This window comes from Hyalella azteca, unplaced genomic scaffold (genome assembly GCF_000764305.2).
Source record: "Hyalella azteca isolate HAZT.00-mixed unplaced genomic scaffold, Hazt_2.0.2 contig6160, whole genome shotgun sequence".
NCBI classification, from domain to species: domain Eukaryota; kingdom Metazoa; phylum Arthropoda; class Malacostraca; order Amphipoda; family Hyalellidae; genus Hyalella; species Hyalella azteca.
In genome coordinates, this window is record NW_025936328.1 from 126,011 (window position 1) to 143,532 (window position 17,522).

The 17,522-nt window shown below is 40.0% G+C and overlaps 1 protein-coding gene across 1 annotated transcript in view; it reads right to left on the bottom strand.

Annotated features, from left to right (window-relative positions):
• The window catches only part of LOC108670176, a 130,585-nt gene that overhangs the window by 94,592 nt on the left and 18,471 nt on the right, over nt 1-17,522 (bottom strand). Inside the window, exons 4-5 of the mRNA XM_018157636.2 lie at nt 17,376-17,492; nt 4,540-4,577 (exon numbers count right to left, since the gene is read on the bottom strand). Coding sequence (XP_018013125.2) covers nt 4,540-4,577; nt 17,376-17,492 — 155 coding nt within the window. The remainder of the gene's footprint in view (nt 1-4,539; nt 4,578-17,375; nt 17,493-17,522) is intronic.

Here is a 17,522-nt window from a genome sequence, read left to right on the forward strand (position 1 = left end):
GGCTGACTTCCTCCAATAGCGCCACAGAAGAGAACTGTTTGGCTAGAACAAGCTCTGCTACAGCGGTCTGCTTTCACAGGCTTTCCCTTCGCGTTACTTAGCAAACACACTTAAGCCATCACTTTTACGTAACAGGCTGTTAGGCAGTCGACAGAATTTCATGGTAGACATTTTCTTGAACACTCACGCATGATTTTATTTCAGGCTCAAAAAAACATTGCTTTAAAAGATTGTAACACTTCATCGAGGCAAGGTTAATCTGATTTAGCATCTTAATTCTTTATTTTTCTTAGAAAGATAATGGAAGTAAGTAGAGTACCGGAATTAAAATTACACAACCTTCTTTAAAAATGAAGACAACTTTTTTGAGATGTTAAAAACCAAAATCATTCTTTCATTTTAAAGCTGAGCCTTAAGTAATCACAATTCTTTCCTGTGTATAAATTTAAATTCATTTTCGAGGGTATGGTCTCTTTTGACGTGTTTAACTGCACCCATTGAATTTCACTAGCATGCATTGACTCACAGCCTCGAGATTTTCAACCCTAGCTGAATTCCAAACGCCAGTTCAGCAATTACCACCACCGGATGACGACCACCTCTCACTCCCTTCTATCTCTTCTTGTACGGATTTTTCTGTATTGGCCAATTTTAAACTGCAAAATGAAGACCGAGAGCGGCTAGCTCTCCTTCACTAGACCTCGTCAGCGGGATAGCAGTCCTTGCAGTCGTGGAGACCTAACGACGTGCAGTAGGACGGATAGGACGCCTGCTGACCTCTCTGCGTCGTCGGTTGAACTTTATAGAAGCCTAATGAAGTAGAGGTGGGTCTCAGTGCACCGGGATGGAATATCAGGCCGGTCGGTAATTCACTTTCAGTGTAAAAAGTAGACACCTAAACATTGTTATCACTTGCGCTTCTGCCACTCGTTAACTTTAAAGGTGAATGTCCTGCATTATATTAATCATTTGAATACATTTATAGCTTCTACAATTCTGATTTTAACACCATTCTTGAATATTATACCCATCCCATTTACCAAGATCTCCAACATTGCGGACGGTTGCTTCTCGTTAACCGCGTGCGGTGCAGTGGCAGCACTCCAGTAATACCGAGCAATCCCGAAGCTCTCGGGACGTTTGCATCTTCGGGGTGCACACGAAGCTACCCGGCTCGAAGCTCGAATGAATCTCCCGTTTAATAATTACTCGAGTTTCTCAGCCATGTGTTTCCTTGCATCTCTTACTCGTTTGCGTATTAAAGATGAGAACGTACGCACAGCTCTTCCCGACTTCCCAAGACAATTGGCCTGACAAACTGTCATGTCTGACTCAAAACCAGGTTAGCATTTCTTGCAGAGATTTGTTTGACAAGGCTATCATTGCCTACAAAAACAAGTCCGTAAAATTGTAGTCCCTTGCCCATCAAACGAGAACGGAATGGTCGAAATTCGGATATCTGGTGCGGCAGTTTCAGCATCAGAATTGCAGACGTCCTTATTCTAAAAAGAATATAGTGACGCGTTACGGCCAAAATAGTTAACCATCAATGGCAATGGTATGGAAAAATCTTCTAGGAAACGTTTGCTATCAAAATTATATTTGGAGAGAATTATTTCAGCTGGTTTGATTTATACCCTGAATCGTTGAATTTAAGCCGAAAAGTCATTAGATAAAATAACAAATTTTAATTATCTCGATGCCACCAGACAGTTGAATGAAGCTACATGAATCATATTTTTCTCAAACTTATATTGGAATTCGTAGTGGCGTTGTATTTAAAATAAAAACTTTTGTGGCACGCACGTTCCTTTAAGACAGCCATCAAACAATACAGGCATAGCCGTTGCTACAATTATAAAAATTGCAACAGTATAACTCCAAATAAACATTCATTTATTTACAGAATGTTATTTGACAAGTCATAAATTTAAAACCTCTCAAGTTCGAAACCGGCATCTTCAAAAAAACTGCAGTCGAGACCGGCGCTGAAACGTGGGATAGCCAGTGACAGAAATTGAACGATGATGCTTTCATTCCTCGTCTTCGCGGCAGCCGCTGAAAGCCTTCAAGATAGGCAAGGACGGGAAACAGATCTTAAAAACTCCGGTTTTTCAGTCATGACACAAGGTATCTCCTAATCAGCGGGCGTGGCAAAATGCAGCTAGGTGTTGTAACACATTGATCATAGCAGAGTTTGTTTCTCTCTTTTGATCTATTGGCAGCTCGGGAACGAATTTGTAGGACATTACAGGCACCTCATTAAGTAGATTTATGTTAATAGCTCATACATCGCAAGCTGGGTGCTTAAAATGTATGATTTGACCTGTGAATTATTCCCGAGGGATCTACGGAATTATGGATAAGATATCTAAAAGATCTAGCCACCGTGTCATAATAATTGCCAGGCACTAAGTCAAGCTATTCAGCCCGGCTAAAATGACGTAAACCACAGACTTCCGCAAACATTCCAACTAAAAGACATTTTTTGATGCATCTTGTATTTCATTAAAGACAATATATTCGGTCTAATCAATCGTGGATGAACTGTTTGAAATCACTTGTACAAGTTCAAACATGACAAGTACTACCTACTATCGAATTCTTTTGAAAAGAGGAAATTTCACAACATAAATAAAGAGGAAATACGAATGAAATAAATAAACGTTGAATTTATTGATACTAAATAGTGGAGATCACAGAACACGTAAAATCTCTCTGCAAATGTTTAGACCTGCCACCGTTATCCTATGATCAATAATACTGCAACCTGTCATTTAATTCTACAAAAAATTTTAAAACGATTCTTTATAGGCTTGAAATATGGTTCGTAACGCTTCCAGAAAAGCTTATAATCCTTTGCACCTCACAATCAATTCGTGACAATCATGATGCAGCTGCCGTGGATGGTTCCGTTTAAACACAAAAAATATAACTCAATACTCACTGCAGTGAGTGAGAGACAGTTCTCGTCGACGAAAACGTGAAATCACGGACAACTAGACGGACGGACAGACGGACATGGCGAGCACAATAGTGCATTTTTTCCATAAACGAGACAATGAGCTAAAAAGGGGCCATAGTCATGCATACGGTAGTCAGCCGCAAGGCTGCTGTCCAATTACCGATAAGCGGCGCGTAAATAAGATGTAAGAGAAGCTAACACGGACAGAGCCACATAAACTGAACTTAACGTCCGTTGAAATGACACTTCCATTGCAGCTGAGTTCGTAGCTTTGGCATGCGTTAAACACACGCTTTGGAAGACTGCGGCGTTAACCACAGCCTGCATGGATGAGCTTGGATTATAGAGCATCATTGTGATCATAAATACTTATTGAATAAGTAATTATCTGCTAGAAATATCAGTAACTTTTAGATTTCTTTTCACGAATTGTTTATTTTACTTTTCTACATTTCTACTGCTATTTCCACTAATTTTAACGACCAACAAAAATTAGAAAGTCAATTGAATTTTTTCCGTTCCTAAATGTTGTATAGTCGCTACACATTACATGTTGTTGTAAATGTATAGTGCCATAATCGGCTCAACTATTTAAACATTAACTATATTTTCAGCGCATGTAATCGAGGGAGCGTCAAAATCATAACAACTAATGTTATCATATAATGTTAAGGCGAAAATTACGCCAAGCAGAGAATGAAGACAACAATACCGAGGCAAAAAAGAGGCGCAGCCTGAAAGACAAACCAAAATAAATAATCAGTGTTAATAAGTACGCAATTGCAGGGTAAAGAGGAACACACGGACAAAGTTGAAGAGGAACAACCCGGCGAAGGGATGCTAAAAGAGAGCAGCGAGGAAGAGAGGTCTCATCCTCCCTCACTCGGCCTTGCTGACCCAACTACCCTCAGTCAGACCCTCAGAAACATATACCCTCAGTCGGACTCAATGCTCCATAAACTTGCACTCCACTCAGGCGCGCTGCCACTCTACCCTCACTCGGTCTCACTGCCTCTCTACCCTCACTCAGTCTCACTGCCACTCTACCCTCAGTCGGTCTCACTGCCACTCTACCCTCACTCGGACTCACTGCCACTCTACCCTCAGTCGGTCTCACTGCCACTCTACCCTCACTCGGTCTCACTGCCACTCTACCCCTGTCTCTTATACACATCTAGATGTGTATAAGAGACAGGTCTCACTGCCACTCTACCCTCAGTCGGTCTCACTGCCATTCTACCCTCACTCGGTCTCACTGCCTCTCTACCCTCACTCGGACTCACTGCCTCTCTACCCTCACTCACACTCACTGCCACTCTACCCTCACTCGGACTCACTGCCACTCTACCCTCACTCATACTCACTGTAATATATCATTTAACACCTAAAGATTTGCTCGAGAGCATCACTCATACTTCCTCAAACTTGATAATTCTTCACGTACAATAATTTGCGACTATGCTGATGAATAGAATCTTATAAGTCTATCTTATAGTCTATAAGCTTACTCTTATAGACTCACTGATGAATTATGTTCACGAATGTTATTGGCTGGGTTGAAATTAATAACTGACCTGGATCTCGAGACATCCTGGCGAGGAGCTTGTAGGTCCTGCGGCTCATTTCAAAAGAAGTTGAAAACTTTTCCATTCATTCACTTCAGATTTTTGATCAACTGTCTTTTACAATTAAACCTGCCTGAGTGAATATAAAACAAAAGGATCGCCAAGGTTAGGTTTTTTAAGTGAAAAAATAAAGTTGTGCTAGTCTTCATTAACACTCATACTGAGGCAAAGTTGCTTATGGAACTTTTCATAACACCATTAATCACTACACCACTTTGCACTAACTTCCAACACGTCCTGGTAGAATAAATATAAAACAATAACAATTATTCATTTGTTTCCTCCAAGTATCAAGTATTCTAACAAATATTAACATCAGCTGCAACTTAATATTCTAACAAATATTAACAACAACTGCAAAAAATGACGATTGTCCCAGCGCTTTCCTTAGGATCAAAAACAAATATTAGATCGTGAGGAAATATTAGGATCGAGATGAATAATTTTGTGAAGAAACAGTTTCAACTCCGGTATTTGCTTCCAACAATATACGTTACCATACGAAGCTACAAAATTAGTACCTCGGACGTCACAAGCGAAAAACTTTACAACCCAGCGTGAGACTAAAGCCCACTCGCCGCAAAACAGAAGTATACGCGCTTCATTTCACAAGGCAATTAACGGGGGCAGTCTGAGAGAAGCTCACTCTAATCTGCCTCACTCAGCGCAATACTTTACTAGAGCTGGTTTTTAATGGACCAGTAAATTGAGCGAAATTTTATCAAGAGAGACGCATCACAACAACGAGGACGAACGTTGTGCGGCAACTGCATTCTTAAAAGTACATGCGAGTTTTTTATTGTGGAACGCAGCTCGCCTAAATTTTCATCATAATTCGGTCATTTTCTTTCAAACTGTTAATTAACTACATTACTTTGTCAAAAACAAAAAACAGTATATTTCAACGTCGGCGAAGTAGCAACGCACTAAAATATGTGCAAGACCACTGAATTAGAGTAAATTTAAATCGTTAAACATTGTTTATTGAATCGTTTATGGCATGCAAAACAAAACTTAACACCAACGCGCGGTAACTTTACAGCGTTTTTCCTCAGAAACTAAAAAAAATTACACAACAAGAAATTTGAGGGTCAAATTGTGGGAACATTTCAAGAACACGGCAATGAATAATGTGTTCAGAGGCAGCAATTTTTTTTTTAGACGAAGACGTTAACAAGAAGCGGCACTAAGCAATATCGGCAAAAAACGTCAAATTGAAGAAAGCCGAAATCTACGCGAGCACCTTGGGCTTCAAGTAGTAGCAGGCACGAAATCTGGGCGTTTAGCGATTGACAAAAAAGAAACAAGTAAATTGGTGTCTTTGGTTTTGCCGCACAGCATCCTTATCTCTGGCCCAGTTACGGGGCTGGTGAAGTTGGTGCTTTGCAGCAAATTGAAGGCTCCTGCAGACATCTTTCCGGATGGCAGCAGTGCTGTTCTTTTCCTCTACATACATAAATTGGTTAATTTTTGCGCTGAAAGTTATCTATTTTTCCTAGTGGAGTAAATGAAGTTAACGTTGTTGTGTTTAGAACGTTGTGTTGTGTAATTTGTGTTGTGTTTAGAGAAAGCATTAGAACGTTCATCCAAAAAGTTATGTATCGAAGAAATGCTTCAAGTTCTTTCTGGCGCAAGAAGCGCCTCATGAGCTAGAAATATTTAAATGTGTTCAACACTCCATTAAGGCCTTCGATAAAACAAAACGAAGGAGAGTTTTCTTTCGTCCAGAAAATACCCGACCTCACGTAAAAAATTAAACCAAATTCATTTGAAGTCATTCTTTCATTGTAGAGCTGGGATTAATTTATAAGCTATTTAAAAAAAGGGGTGGGACTGATTTTTCGCTTGAGACACATGTATGAAAAAATTCTGTACAATACTATGAATAATTTTCTCTTCAACAAACAACTAGAAAAACGAGAGAAAAATATTCATTTCAAATGTAACCAAAAATACTAAACGGAAACTAATCGTTATATTGTGAATTAACACAAAGCCGGGCGGAGCAGCAGCATGCCCAATGCTGCGTCGTTGTGCGTGTGCAAGCATCACCAATCACCATAGCAGGTGGGCAACACAATGCATATCCTCGCAATCTCATTTCCTAGAATTTCCATGAATTGTCCTCCACACATCGCATTGTGAAGTGCCTTTAGTTGTGGTTTCAATTTCGTTTCAGAGTTTAAAATAATAAGTTTTGGCTAACCTTATGTACGACCCGCTTGAAATTAGCACTCTTCATGAGATAATTGAACCCTTCGTAATTATTATTGAATCCAGCAGTCCTGTCTCATGTCTCGCCTCCAGTTTGCATACCGTCATCTCCATTTGACGGGAACCGATGCGCTGAAGGCGCTTTTTATATATTTTGCGAGCAGTAGACCGCGGCGACATATAGCGACACTGGCTTTACTCGACCTGTCGGCCGCATTTGACACGGTCGACCACGACACTTAAATGCGGTGACTTGACGTATCATTCTGCCTGCGCGGCACATTGCTGTGGTGATTCGAGTCCTATCTCAGCAATAGATTCCAATGCGTTAGGCGCGGGCACTCTTCTTCTACGCCATCCTTGGTCACTTGCAGCGCGTACCACAGGAGTCAGTTCTTGCCCCCATCCTCTTCCAGTTATATACTGTCGACGTGTTGCACATAATTGATTCTCATAGTTTGAATCCGCATATGTTCGCCGACGACACCCAAATTTATGGCTACTGTGCGCCGGCTGACGTTGCAGGACCGGATGTCAGTCTGCATGGACGCTGTCTCAGTCAGGATGCGTTGGAATTCCAACGTACGGTTCCAGCTCAATGCATCAAAACCGATTTTATTTGGTTTGCGATCAAATGAGTTCGTTGTGCCTGCGTCATCGGTTCGCAACCTCGGCACTCAGCTGGACTCGGAAGTTTCAATGTATATGAACATTCCCAAAGTCACAACCGCTTGTTTCGGGACTTTGGGAATAGAAAAGTCGGACTTGTTTCGACGAATTCGTAGCGTCAGTCGCTGTCTCTCGAGTCAGTCGCGCCTTATGGCCTTATGATGAGTTTAGGACTTCGTAGTCCACGGTCCTAAACTCGTATGCGCTCTCGACTTGCATGCTCTCAACTTCTGACCACGGCACTCAATAAACTGCAATCCGCAGTGAACGCTGTTCGAACGTACAATAAACGAAAAATCTACCACGTGACGCCGATAATGCGCGATCTTCACTGGCTGCGCATGCAGCGAACACAGTTCAATTTCAATGTTATATAGTCCGGGCATTAGTCCCGATGCCTTCAAGGTCTAGCGCCTCCTAACCTCGTGGAAGGTCTGCAGTGCGTGTCGGATCTGCCTAGAAGGCGACTGCGTTTGTCAACAGCGGACTTCGTCGTACCATCTACACGCCTATCTACCGTCGGCGACAGAGCGTTCCCGGTCGACGCCGCCATAACCTGGAACAGTCTGCCAGCTTACGAAACATCGGCTCCTCCGTTACCAGTGTTTCGTCGACGCCTAGAAACGGAACTATTTTGTAAAGCCTACGAATCAAGCACTAGTCATTTTTATCCGTTCTCATCATTTCTCGAGTCTTTTTATTTTTCGCTTGCTATTAATCTTATGTTTAACGTGCCCTCGAAGTTCGTCCGATCCAGAAGCCACGATAATTGCTTCGTAGAATAATAATGATAATGATGTTCGGTGCGGAACCAAGAACGCATGAATCTAGGCTGTGTAATTTGTTCAGTTAATCTTGTAGCATGAATATCTTGGGCGAAAAAGCGGTGCGTGATACTCGGACATGTTCTGGTGATAAACAGGTCTCGTTTAAGCCGCGCCAAGAGAAACTAAAATGCACGTAAAGAGTAAGATCCGTTTAGCTCCAATTTGCATGATAGCCATGAAATTTTGTACAGGTCAGTTGGTTAAAAGACGCAACAAAAAGCCGTATAATTTGTCTCTTTTTGAGCTTCAGCAACTTGTAATAGAACGTCCTAATTAAAACCGGGACTAAATTACAGTTGTACATGAAGCAAGCGCTGATTGCCTCAATTGCCTAAAAAAATCAACTTGGTTTTGATCATATGAAACAAAACGCAATACTTAAGTTATGAAATAAGACAACAATTTTGATATAGGTATTTTGTTTTATCTCACTTTTCATGCAATTTTATGAAGTTATTCTCGGAACATTCTTACCTTCATTAACATGCATACTAGAACATCTAGCAATATCACCAACTAATGCGATTGAGTAATTAGAGTGGCATCACCATAGAGTCATAGACCAACCCTGATCTATTCATGGGCAAAAAATAAGAGTTTATATGCAGGATGAAAGCTAATGTTGTCCCTGCCAGCTCAGCGGCGCAGGCTGGCTTAAATGCTATCCAACTCGACAGAGATTGCGTTGAGCTCGACAAGCGTAATTCCTTCAATTGAATGCCTTATCTCATGGCCCTGGAGATCGTGTCATTGCTCTGTGATAAATTAGACCATATCACAGTGGCGGAACTTGCATGCTCTCGAGACGCCGGTCTCTTATAAACTAAATGTAAGATTTGCAAGTGGCTTAGTGAAGCAAGCAGTGAATTCTTCACTGGGCGATATCTTTTACAATAGAACACATTCTTTTACTTTACTTGAACCCGATAGTTTATGAAGGACAATCAATATACAGCGAAGGAACTAATCCTAACTGGCCCAATAGGGCTCATGCACGGTTTTTTTTTTTCACGCGAGTCGCTTGAATTCTGTCTAATTAGCATACGTACAACGTTACCACGATCTCGATAGCTGTGTGTGCGTTTGAACTTAGAAGTCTTATTAAGTACACGACATTGAAGGAATCACTAAGATTTTAAAAGCAACGAAAATGCCAAATAAATCCACAAATTTATACGGAAACGTTTCGATGACCAGTTTCAACATCAGTTCAAAACTATATGAATACTAGGAAATCGATTTTATTCATGCTTCTTAGCACAAGGACATGAATAATTAATTTCTTGTCTCTCAATATAGTTCTAATCACCCAGGGTTTCAGGAATGAACTTTGCACTCTCGGCTCTGAACTCTGCCAAGAGCTTTCCATTGGATTATGAAATCTGAAACTATTTCGCGGGATGCGCGTATCCAGCGATGAGCTTAAAGCTGATCTTTTGACTCGGATGCGGCAATACGGCAAATGCAAGAGATCAAGCAAAAAATGTTCTCAGATGCATGCGAATTGCGCCGTTTTCAGCAAACCGCGAGACTTTAGACAAACGTGCAAAATAGCTGGTGGAAAATTAGGACATGCTGCCGCCGCAATAAATTAGAATCAGAAACTCATAATTACGCAATATGTATTTTAGGCTCCCCTGTGAGCTGAACAACGTGTACTTAAGGATGATTAATTCGTTCTTGGAAATTTTTTTACTCTTGCAATGAGAAAGGAGTCTCCGAATTGCAAATTAAGGATGCTTGCTCTAAATTAATTATGATTATAAATATCCAAATTATGCGCTATTACGATTAATAATTTGCGAAATAGCCACATCTACTGAACGTCACAATAGACGGATTTCTAATAGCTTTTGTGATTCACAGGATATGATTTCAGGTCACAGTTTAAAACTCCGTAAGCTATTTACATTCGATCAAGTTTTTTCAGCAGGATCTCTGCTCCCGAAATGAGAATACGAACGAATTACAAATTGAGAAATTTTCTCATGAAGTTCGTCGTTAGGAGAAATGGATAAAGCTTAGCATGAAACGTCTATATTATAAATCTCAAAGAATTATTAAGCTGAAGGATTTACAATTTACCTCTAACGATAATTTACATTCGCGAAAGTTATTTGACACTGAAAAAAGCAATGACACAGAAAAAGCACTGAAATCATTGAGCGACTTCATTGGGAAAATGTTTCCCGTCATTTCTCAACACGCGTGCAATCAGAAGGCACAAAGTTCAGTATTTCCTATATAAGAATTCCATCTATCTAATCTAAGCGTTTCTATCTGAAATCAAACGTGGAAAGTTCGGTTAATGAAGTGGTTATCTGTATGTCACCTAAACGTTAGCCATGACTAGGAGAAGCAAAATATTTGTCTCGCAGATCAAAAAATGTTCGTCGTCATGACAGATTTGCTGATAATATTCCATTTAAACTGGATGTTCAATCTATCCTATCTCGACCATCTCGTCTGACAATCCTTAGTTGCTTAACGAACCGTTAACTGCACCTACGGAATTCAGATTTGAAATTTAATCACAAGTGAAAGAAAAAGGCGTTGGCGGAGGGAACTCAACTGGGTACCGTACTTCAATTGTCAATTAACTTATAAATCCACTGCAATGAAAGCAACAGCATAGAATGAACCCATGGTAAAAGCTTGATCAATGCTAGTACGTACATTAAGTATCACACATTTAGCGATTAAAACGACGATTGCCAGCGATGCGTAAAGCTAATAACGCAACTCTGGATCCGGAAGCAAAGATCTCGCAAGAGCAATGGGTGCTAAATCAATATAGGAAGAGACGCTCACTCATGTGGTCACCCATAAGACCAACGTTGAACTTTCCCAACGTCATACACATCAGAAAAAAGTGTTCAACACTCAAGAAGACAAAAGCCGTAAGAGGGTGTCTCATCAAGAGCCACTTGATGCACAGGTGACAAGGCTAGGAACACGCCCTAGCCTGAGGAAGCACTAGAAGTCGAGCAACAGAGCAGCGGGCAGCGCACCGATGTCACCCCTACGGTGTCGCGCCTCATACTGAGCTGTCGTTGATGATATTTGGACTTTTAAAAGACTAGGCGGTATGTTGGGCCCAAGATGCAGTCCATTTGCGCAATTGTGGGAAGCTGCAGACGCCTAATTTATTCTTCTAGCGAGTGTTAATTAATTAAAAGCAAGATACGCTCAAGATGTCTGCCATTGATAGACATTTATCCTTAAAAATTCACAAGTAAATTCTAATGAATAGCCCAACAACCAAGGAATTACTTTCATCACTACATATATACTCAATTTAATGTTCATCGTTGGCTGACAAAAAAAAAAATGAAACCCACGTGCAATACTTTGCTCCTTCATACTTATATCTACAGAAACAATAAACATACAGAGTTATGTTCTGAAAATATTGACGAAAACAGCACCGCACAAAGTTACCATCCGCACTCCGAACAGAACCCAACATAACTCGCATGCGCACACATTCATGCACCACATTTCATAAACATGAAGATCAGAGATTTCTACTTCCGTCGCTTAAATTTCATTTGGATTTCTCTGCCCGTTGCAGTGTAAAGGATTTGGTAATTAATTCGTTTAACAGAATTGCTCACTCCACAACACCACTAATTCCGAATAAAGGACTGCTGTGAATATTTAAGCTTGGCCAACTATTGATTTAAACTACGAGACGAATTTGTCATGAGACACACGAACATTCAATGGAGCAGATTGGAAATAACGCCTTTTATTTAAATCAGCGACAAACGTACAGCGGAAATTTCGACGTCAGATTTATTGGTCGAATCTGTGTTTTAGCGCAATAAAGATCAAATGCTAAACTATACCAGTAAATATAACGAGTCAGAATCGACGTCTGCGATTGCGAGACGTGCCTGGTAAGCAGGGTTTCTGCCTGAAATGTTATTTCGCACCACGATAGTAACTAATGAAAATGGTTGAATAACGACCGTAATTGGCAGGCATGGGTGAAAGTAATATTAATAATGAAGTTTATACTAGTCAAAATGTAGATAAATACGGTAATATAATTAGAATATTTTATCCTCAATGAAGTTTGTGATGGAGGTCGAGGAAGATTTTCTATTTCAGTGGCACATCGCCACCTCGTATTCCCGTCAGAAAGAGAAAATTAAGCAAGTTTGAAGAGAAGCTTTACATATCTTACGAAACCATGAACTGTAAATTTATTCATGTAACACTCTAATTCGTTTAAGTTAGTCTGAAGACACTAAGCCGACGGTCCGCACCATGTTCATTTTACGGACCGTCTGGTTCTTTAGAATTTAGATCACTCACGCTTCAGGGATACATCAATGCAGCACGAAGTGACACGTTCTTGCTACGCAGTTATGGTAGACAAATAGCTGCAGTTAATGGAGAGTTGATGGAGAGTTGCGGCCGGTCGGGTTACAAGAGAAGCCAAGTACCACGAACAACTCACTAAGAGCAGCCAAGTATCATGAGCAACCAACTGTCAAGAACAGCCAAGTGTCACGAGCAACTGGACACACCCTGGGCAACCGTGCACCTGGTTATGCTTTGGACTCCAAAGTATGGGGCTAGCGCATGTAGAACCGCTGTGGCAAATAAATTTCCTACACTAAATGAAATCAGAGTTCTGTGCCTGCTGAAACCAACATCAAGTCGAGTGGAAACCTCTTACACGACTCTAATGTACTTTCAATTTTAAAAAATCACCAATTTTACAATGCGGAGCGGATGTGACAATAGATAATGAATGCCTGTTAGCAATTATCCAAGAACTTTCGGTCATACGACGATGCCAATCAAAATTAAATTCCTGTAGTTTTTCTCAACGTATATTTGCCATAAGAATGTATTCTACCCTTCACTGCTCTTCGCACAGCGTCGATCATCAACTTTGTAAATATTATATGAATCACGAGAGATTTAATGAGCGGAAAATCGGCAGTCATGATGAATTTCGCTCGCTTGATATTTCGTATGTTACTGATAATAAAGCGTCCACGAAATTTTACAGATAAAACCGAACATGATTTTAGAAGTTATTATTTTAGAGTAATATGTCGATAATAATATGTTAACACTGATTGCCTCACTAGTATAATACGTAAAGTGACTAATGAGGATTATTCGGATTATGCTTTAAAATACCGAGTCTGTGCTAATAGATAAAAATTATTCAGCAATGGCAGCTGAATAAATTATGCCTGAAGGGCTGTCAAAGGCTTAAAAATTTCACTAAGATAGTAAACTCGAGTCTTACTTTCATGACTGTCAAGTTTATTGTAACACCAATACATAAATCCAATTCAGATCATTTGTCGGTCACTCGGAAGCCCCAACATCGCAACGGCTGTGTAAGAATTTATAAGAAACACGAATTATGACAGCTTTCTTCTTTTCAGTATATTTGTTACATGGACAACTAAGATGAACTATTATTTGAAAAATGTGGCGCCTACCTAAGATTGTATAAAATTTAGTGAAGTATGTGGTATTGTTGATATTATTTGGCTTCCTTATCCTTTATCTTTAAATTAATCATCAGCACGATTATATTAATATATTTCAATAGTGACAATGCAACTATCAATTATAATGTTCGTAGTCCTTAAAGCGAATCAAAAACGTCATCATACCATGAATATTACAGCTATTCATCAGCACTTCAACTAATAATTTATACGTAGGCCTATCAAGGAATCTGAAAGAAATTCTAAAGAGATCTCTTCCAAGCCCTTGGAATTGAAGTCTACCGGACCGCAATGGACTCCTGGAAATGCACGGGAGCCTATGCCCTAGCCCCTATAGGGGAGGTTTGCATGACGCGTGTACCGAATTAGGGTTGACATACGCGCAAAAAGCCCATGCAGAAAGTACGTTAAAAGCTTACCCTGATGTAAAATGCATGGCGTCTGAAGAGACGGCGCTTCTTGCGCGGAGGACCCATGCCACAAAGTATCACTGATCCCTCAAATTTTAGTATAAGAATCATTTATGCAGGTAAAAGGTTGTCGAAGGATTTGATTGTTGTTTTGAAAGCTTGTCTCATTGCTTGTCTCAAAGCTTGTCTCACTCAAGTGAAACAGAAGACCATTACCTCATAGTTACTGAATATTTCCTAACAATATACTTTTTAAATTTAAATGATTATTTATTACCACCAATCTCATAAACAGTTATCGATTAACTATTAGAGCTCATTAGTTGAGGCAACCAGGAGAATGTCATCAACGTCCAGGCCACTGTACTCCGCAGAAGAGGCCGAGGCCTCAGCTCACTTTAGCCTCGGCAAGCATCCAAAAATTGAGTGGCGTCTCAGCTCAGCGAATGATTGGAGAATACTAGCTCCAAAGTTTGGTTAGGGTAGTGTGGTGCTAGTCAGGGTGCTAGTGCTAGGGCTACTCAAGTGCTAGTTAGGGTCAGATTATTTATTTAAAAAGTTAATTTGTTAAATGGGAGCTCAGAATGTGGGTGAAATTGTGGTTCGCTGTAAAATGGCCGTTTGAGCGTATCTGGCTTAAATTCGCTTGACTGGAGAAAAAAGATAATACGATAGTGAGAAAGAAGTTTGCGCAGCGCAAATTCAAATCACCGAAATGTTGTCTGATTGATAAATTGGAATTGTAGATTGCCGAACTCATATCCAATATAACCAAATTATACGAATAATACAAATATAATCAAGATGCCTCAAAAATCAATTACGACTTAGTGAAAGTTTGTGTGTTGGTTTGGTTGTTTGAAGCCTGGCACTGTAATCAAAATCTTAGGGCCATTTGAGCGAGTATCCACAATACCATATTAACGAAATATTATATACCTAGGTCATCAGTTTCATTCTCGATAATGATTTGATAATTTTATTAGCATGTGAAATCTAGTACGTTTCATATGACTTACGATGCATATTTTTTGTCATGCAAAATATGCATAAATATTATGATCCTTTAAGTAGGTTTCAATGAAGACCAGAGAATTCGTTTTATTAACAATTTTCTTAGTAGTTTTTTCAATAGATCGAACAACATTTTTCGGTGGCACTGGTAAATCAAAAATCAGAGTAACGATGGAATTTTTATTTCTTCAACAACGTTTCGAATGTATCAATCATTCATTATCAAGTTACAATGATACTTTTTCACAAATTCACTCAATGCGGCTTGTAACTTGATAATGAATGATTGATACATTCGAAACGTTGTTAAAGAAATAAAAATGTCCATCGGTACTCTGATTTTCGAATTACCAGTGCCAACGAAAAATGTTGTTCGATCTATTGAAAAAAAATCTAATAATAAATTATTAATAAACAAATTCTCTGGTCTTCAATGAAACCTGCTTAAAGGAGCAACTTTTGACAACCTATACTAAGATATTATGATGCATATTATTTTGTCCTTAATCCATTTTTGTTTCTCTAGATCAATACATACATCTACCAGTTTTCAGCAACTGGCAATCAAACGATCAATTCGATTAATGCCAGTGATCGCGCCGTTCGATAAGCCTGGCTCGTGGAGGGCTCGCGTTTATGTGCTCTACACGAAGTGGCCTCATCCCGAAAAGCCATTGAACTTCTGGTCAGGAAAAGGTCAGACTTTAACACAACTCTGGTCAGAAAAGCCAGATTACTTCCAGGCGTGAGTTGCCTGAGCAAAGCAAAAGTCAAGAAGCCTTGGAGATCGTCCGAAGTGTTCCCGAGAATTCTTGGAGAATAGCAATTACATTGGAAATTTTCAAATTCAATAATGAAATGAATCCTAGATATCCTTCTTTTGAGGAGGGAATGTTTTGCAATGGCGTTGTCAGAGATGCCACAAGTGAAAAAAATTTTTCTTCGTTTGCTGGGGAGAAATTTGAAAATATATGGCAAAGATTGAAGCATATACATATATTGAAATTTCTATTGTTTCTCGGTACTTAACCCTAGCCCCGTATCATTCTTAATGCAAGCAAGCGCACTACAGACTCGGTAGAAGCACATTTTTTGTACCACATAAAATATAGGATATTTAAGCTGCTTTTCATTATTACCTATAAGAGGTGACAATTTACTCAACATCATTATAAATTTTTCATATAAAAAAGATATTCAAGCGTAGAATTGTTCCTTATGAGAGATTCTCCGCAAATTAAAGGATACATTGAGTTTATTATATACGACATATTATACTTATTTCATTGACAAACGACAAACTTACTGAGGCGATTTTGTTCAGCAATGTTTCCCTTGTTGCAACTAAGAAGAATGATTGTGATGGCAGCACCAATATAACATCGGAAATTCGCGATCCAGTAACTGACGATTCATAAGACTGGCAGGGTACTATCTTGATGGCTAGCATGCTACTCCTCAATGAGATTCGATAATTTTATACGTTTCCTCCAAAACGAAGACCCTACTAACAATAATACGGAATAGCTAAAATTTTATTCGTGCAGGAGCAGGAATGGATCAGAGTTGAGAGCATCTTGAACACCAGCTTCTGTGGTTTATCTGCAAGCATCGATTGCAGGTTATATAAAGCGTTTTACGAGTGTATTTACATACGTTCAGCCAGAGGAAATGATGATCATATCATGCACGAGCAAGCACAACAAAAAGTATCATTGATTCAGTGCAGATCAACATCTCGTCTGCTTTCGCGCACTTTAGGTTCGCGTATTTATTTTGTATGATAAAGCGTTAAGGTTCATGCAGGCTGCCAAAATTTTAGATGATCTCTTCAAATCAGGGTCCAGCACATCCATTTCAGTCAAGTCTATCGCAGTCTTACACTGACGATGAATATAAACTATGCAATTCTTGTACTGAGATTTGGAACGCAATGTCATGTCAATCCGTGGAACATCAGTGACCAGCATGAGCTATCTCATCAAGACATCACTGAACTGCCTTATAACCTGCAGGTGCGTGGAGGCACTAACCTGTATAACCTGGTGGTGCCTGGCACCTGTATAACCTGGTGGTGCCTGGCACCTGTATAACCTGTCGGATCGTGGAAGGCACATACCTGTATAACCGTCTGATGCATGGGGTACTAACCTGTATAACCTGACGATGTGTGAGGGCACTGAAGGCCGCCTGGCCTGCACCCAGCAGCAGGTCGCCAGCGCGCAGGCCAGCAGCCCACGCCGCGCCGTCGGGCTCTACGCGCGACACGAACACACCTACGCCTGCATCACGACGGGGCCGAGGAAATTTAT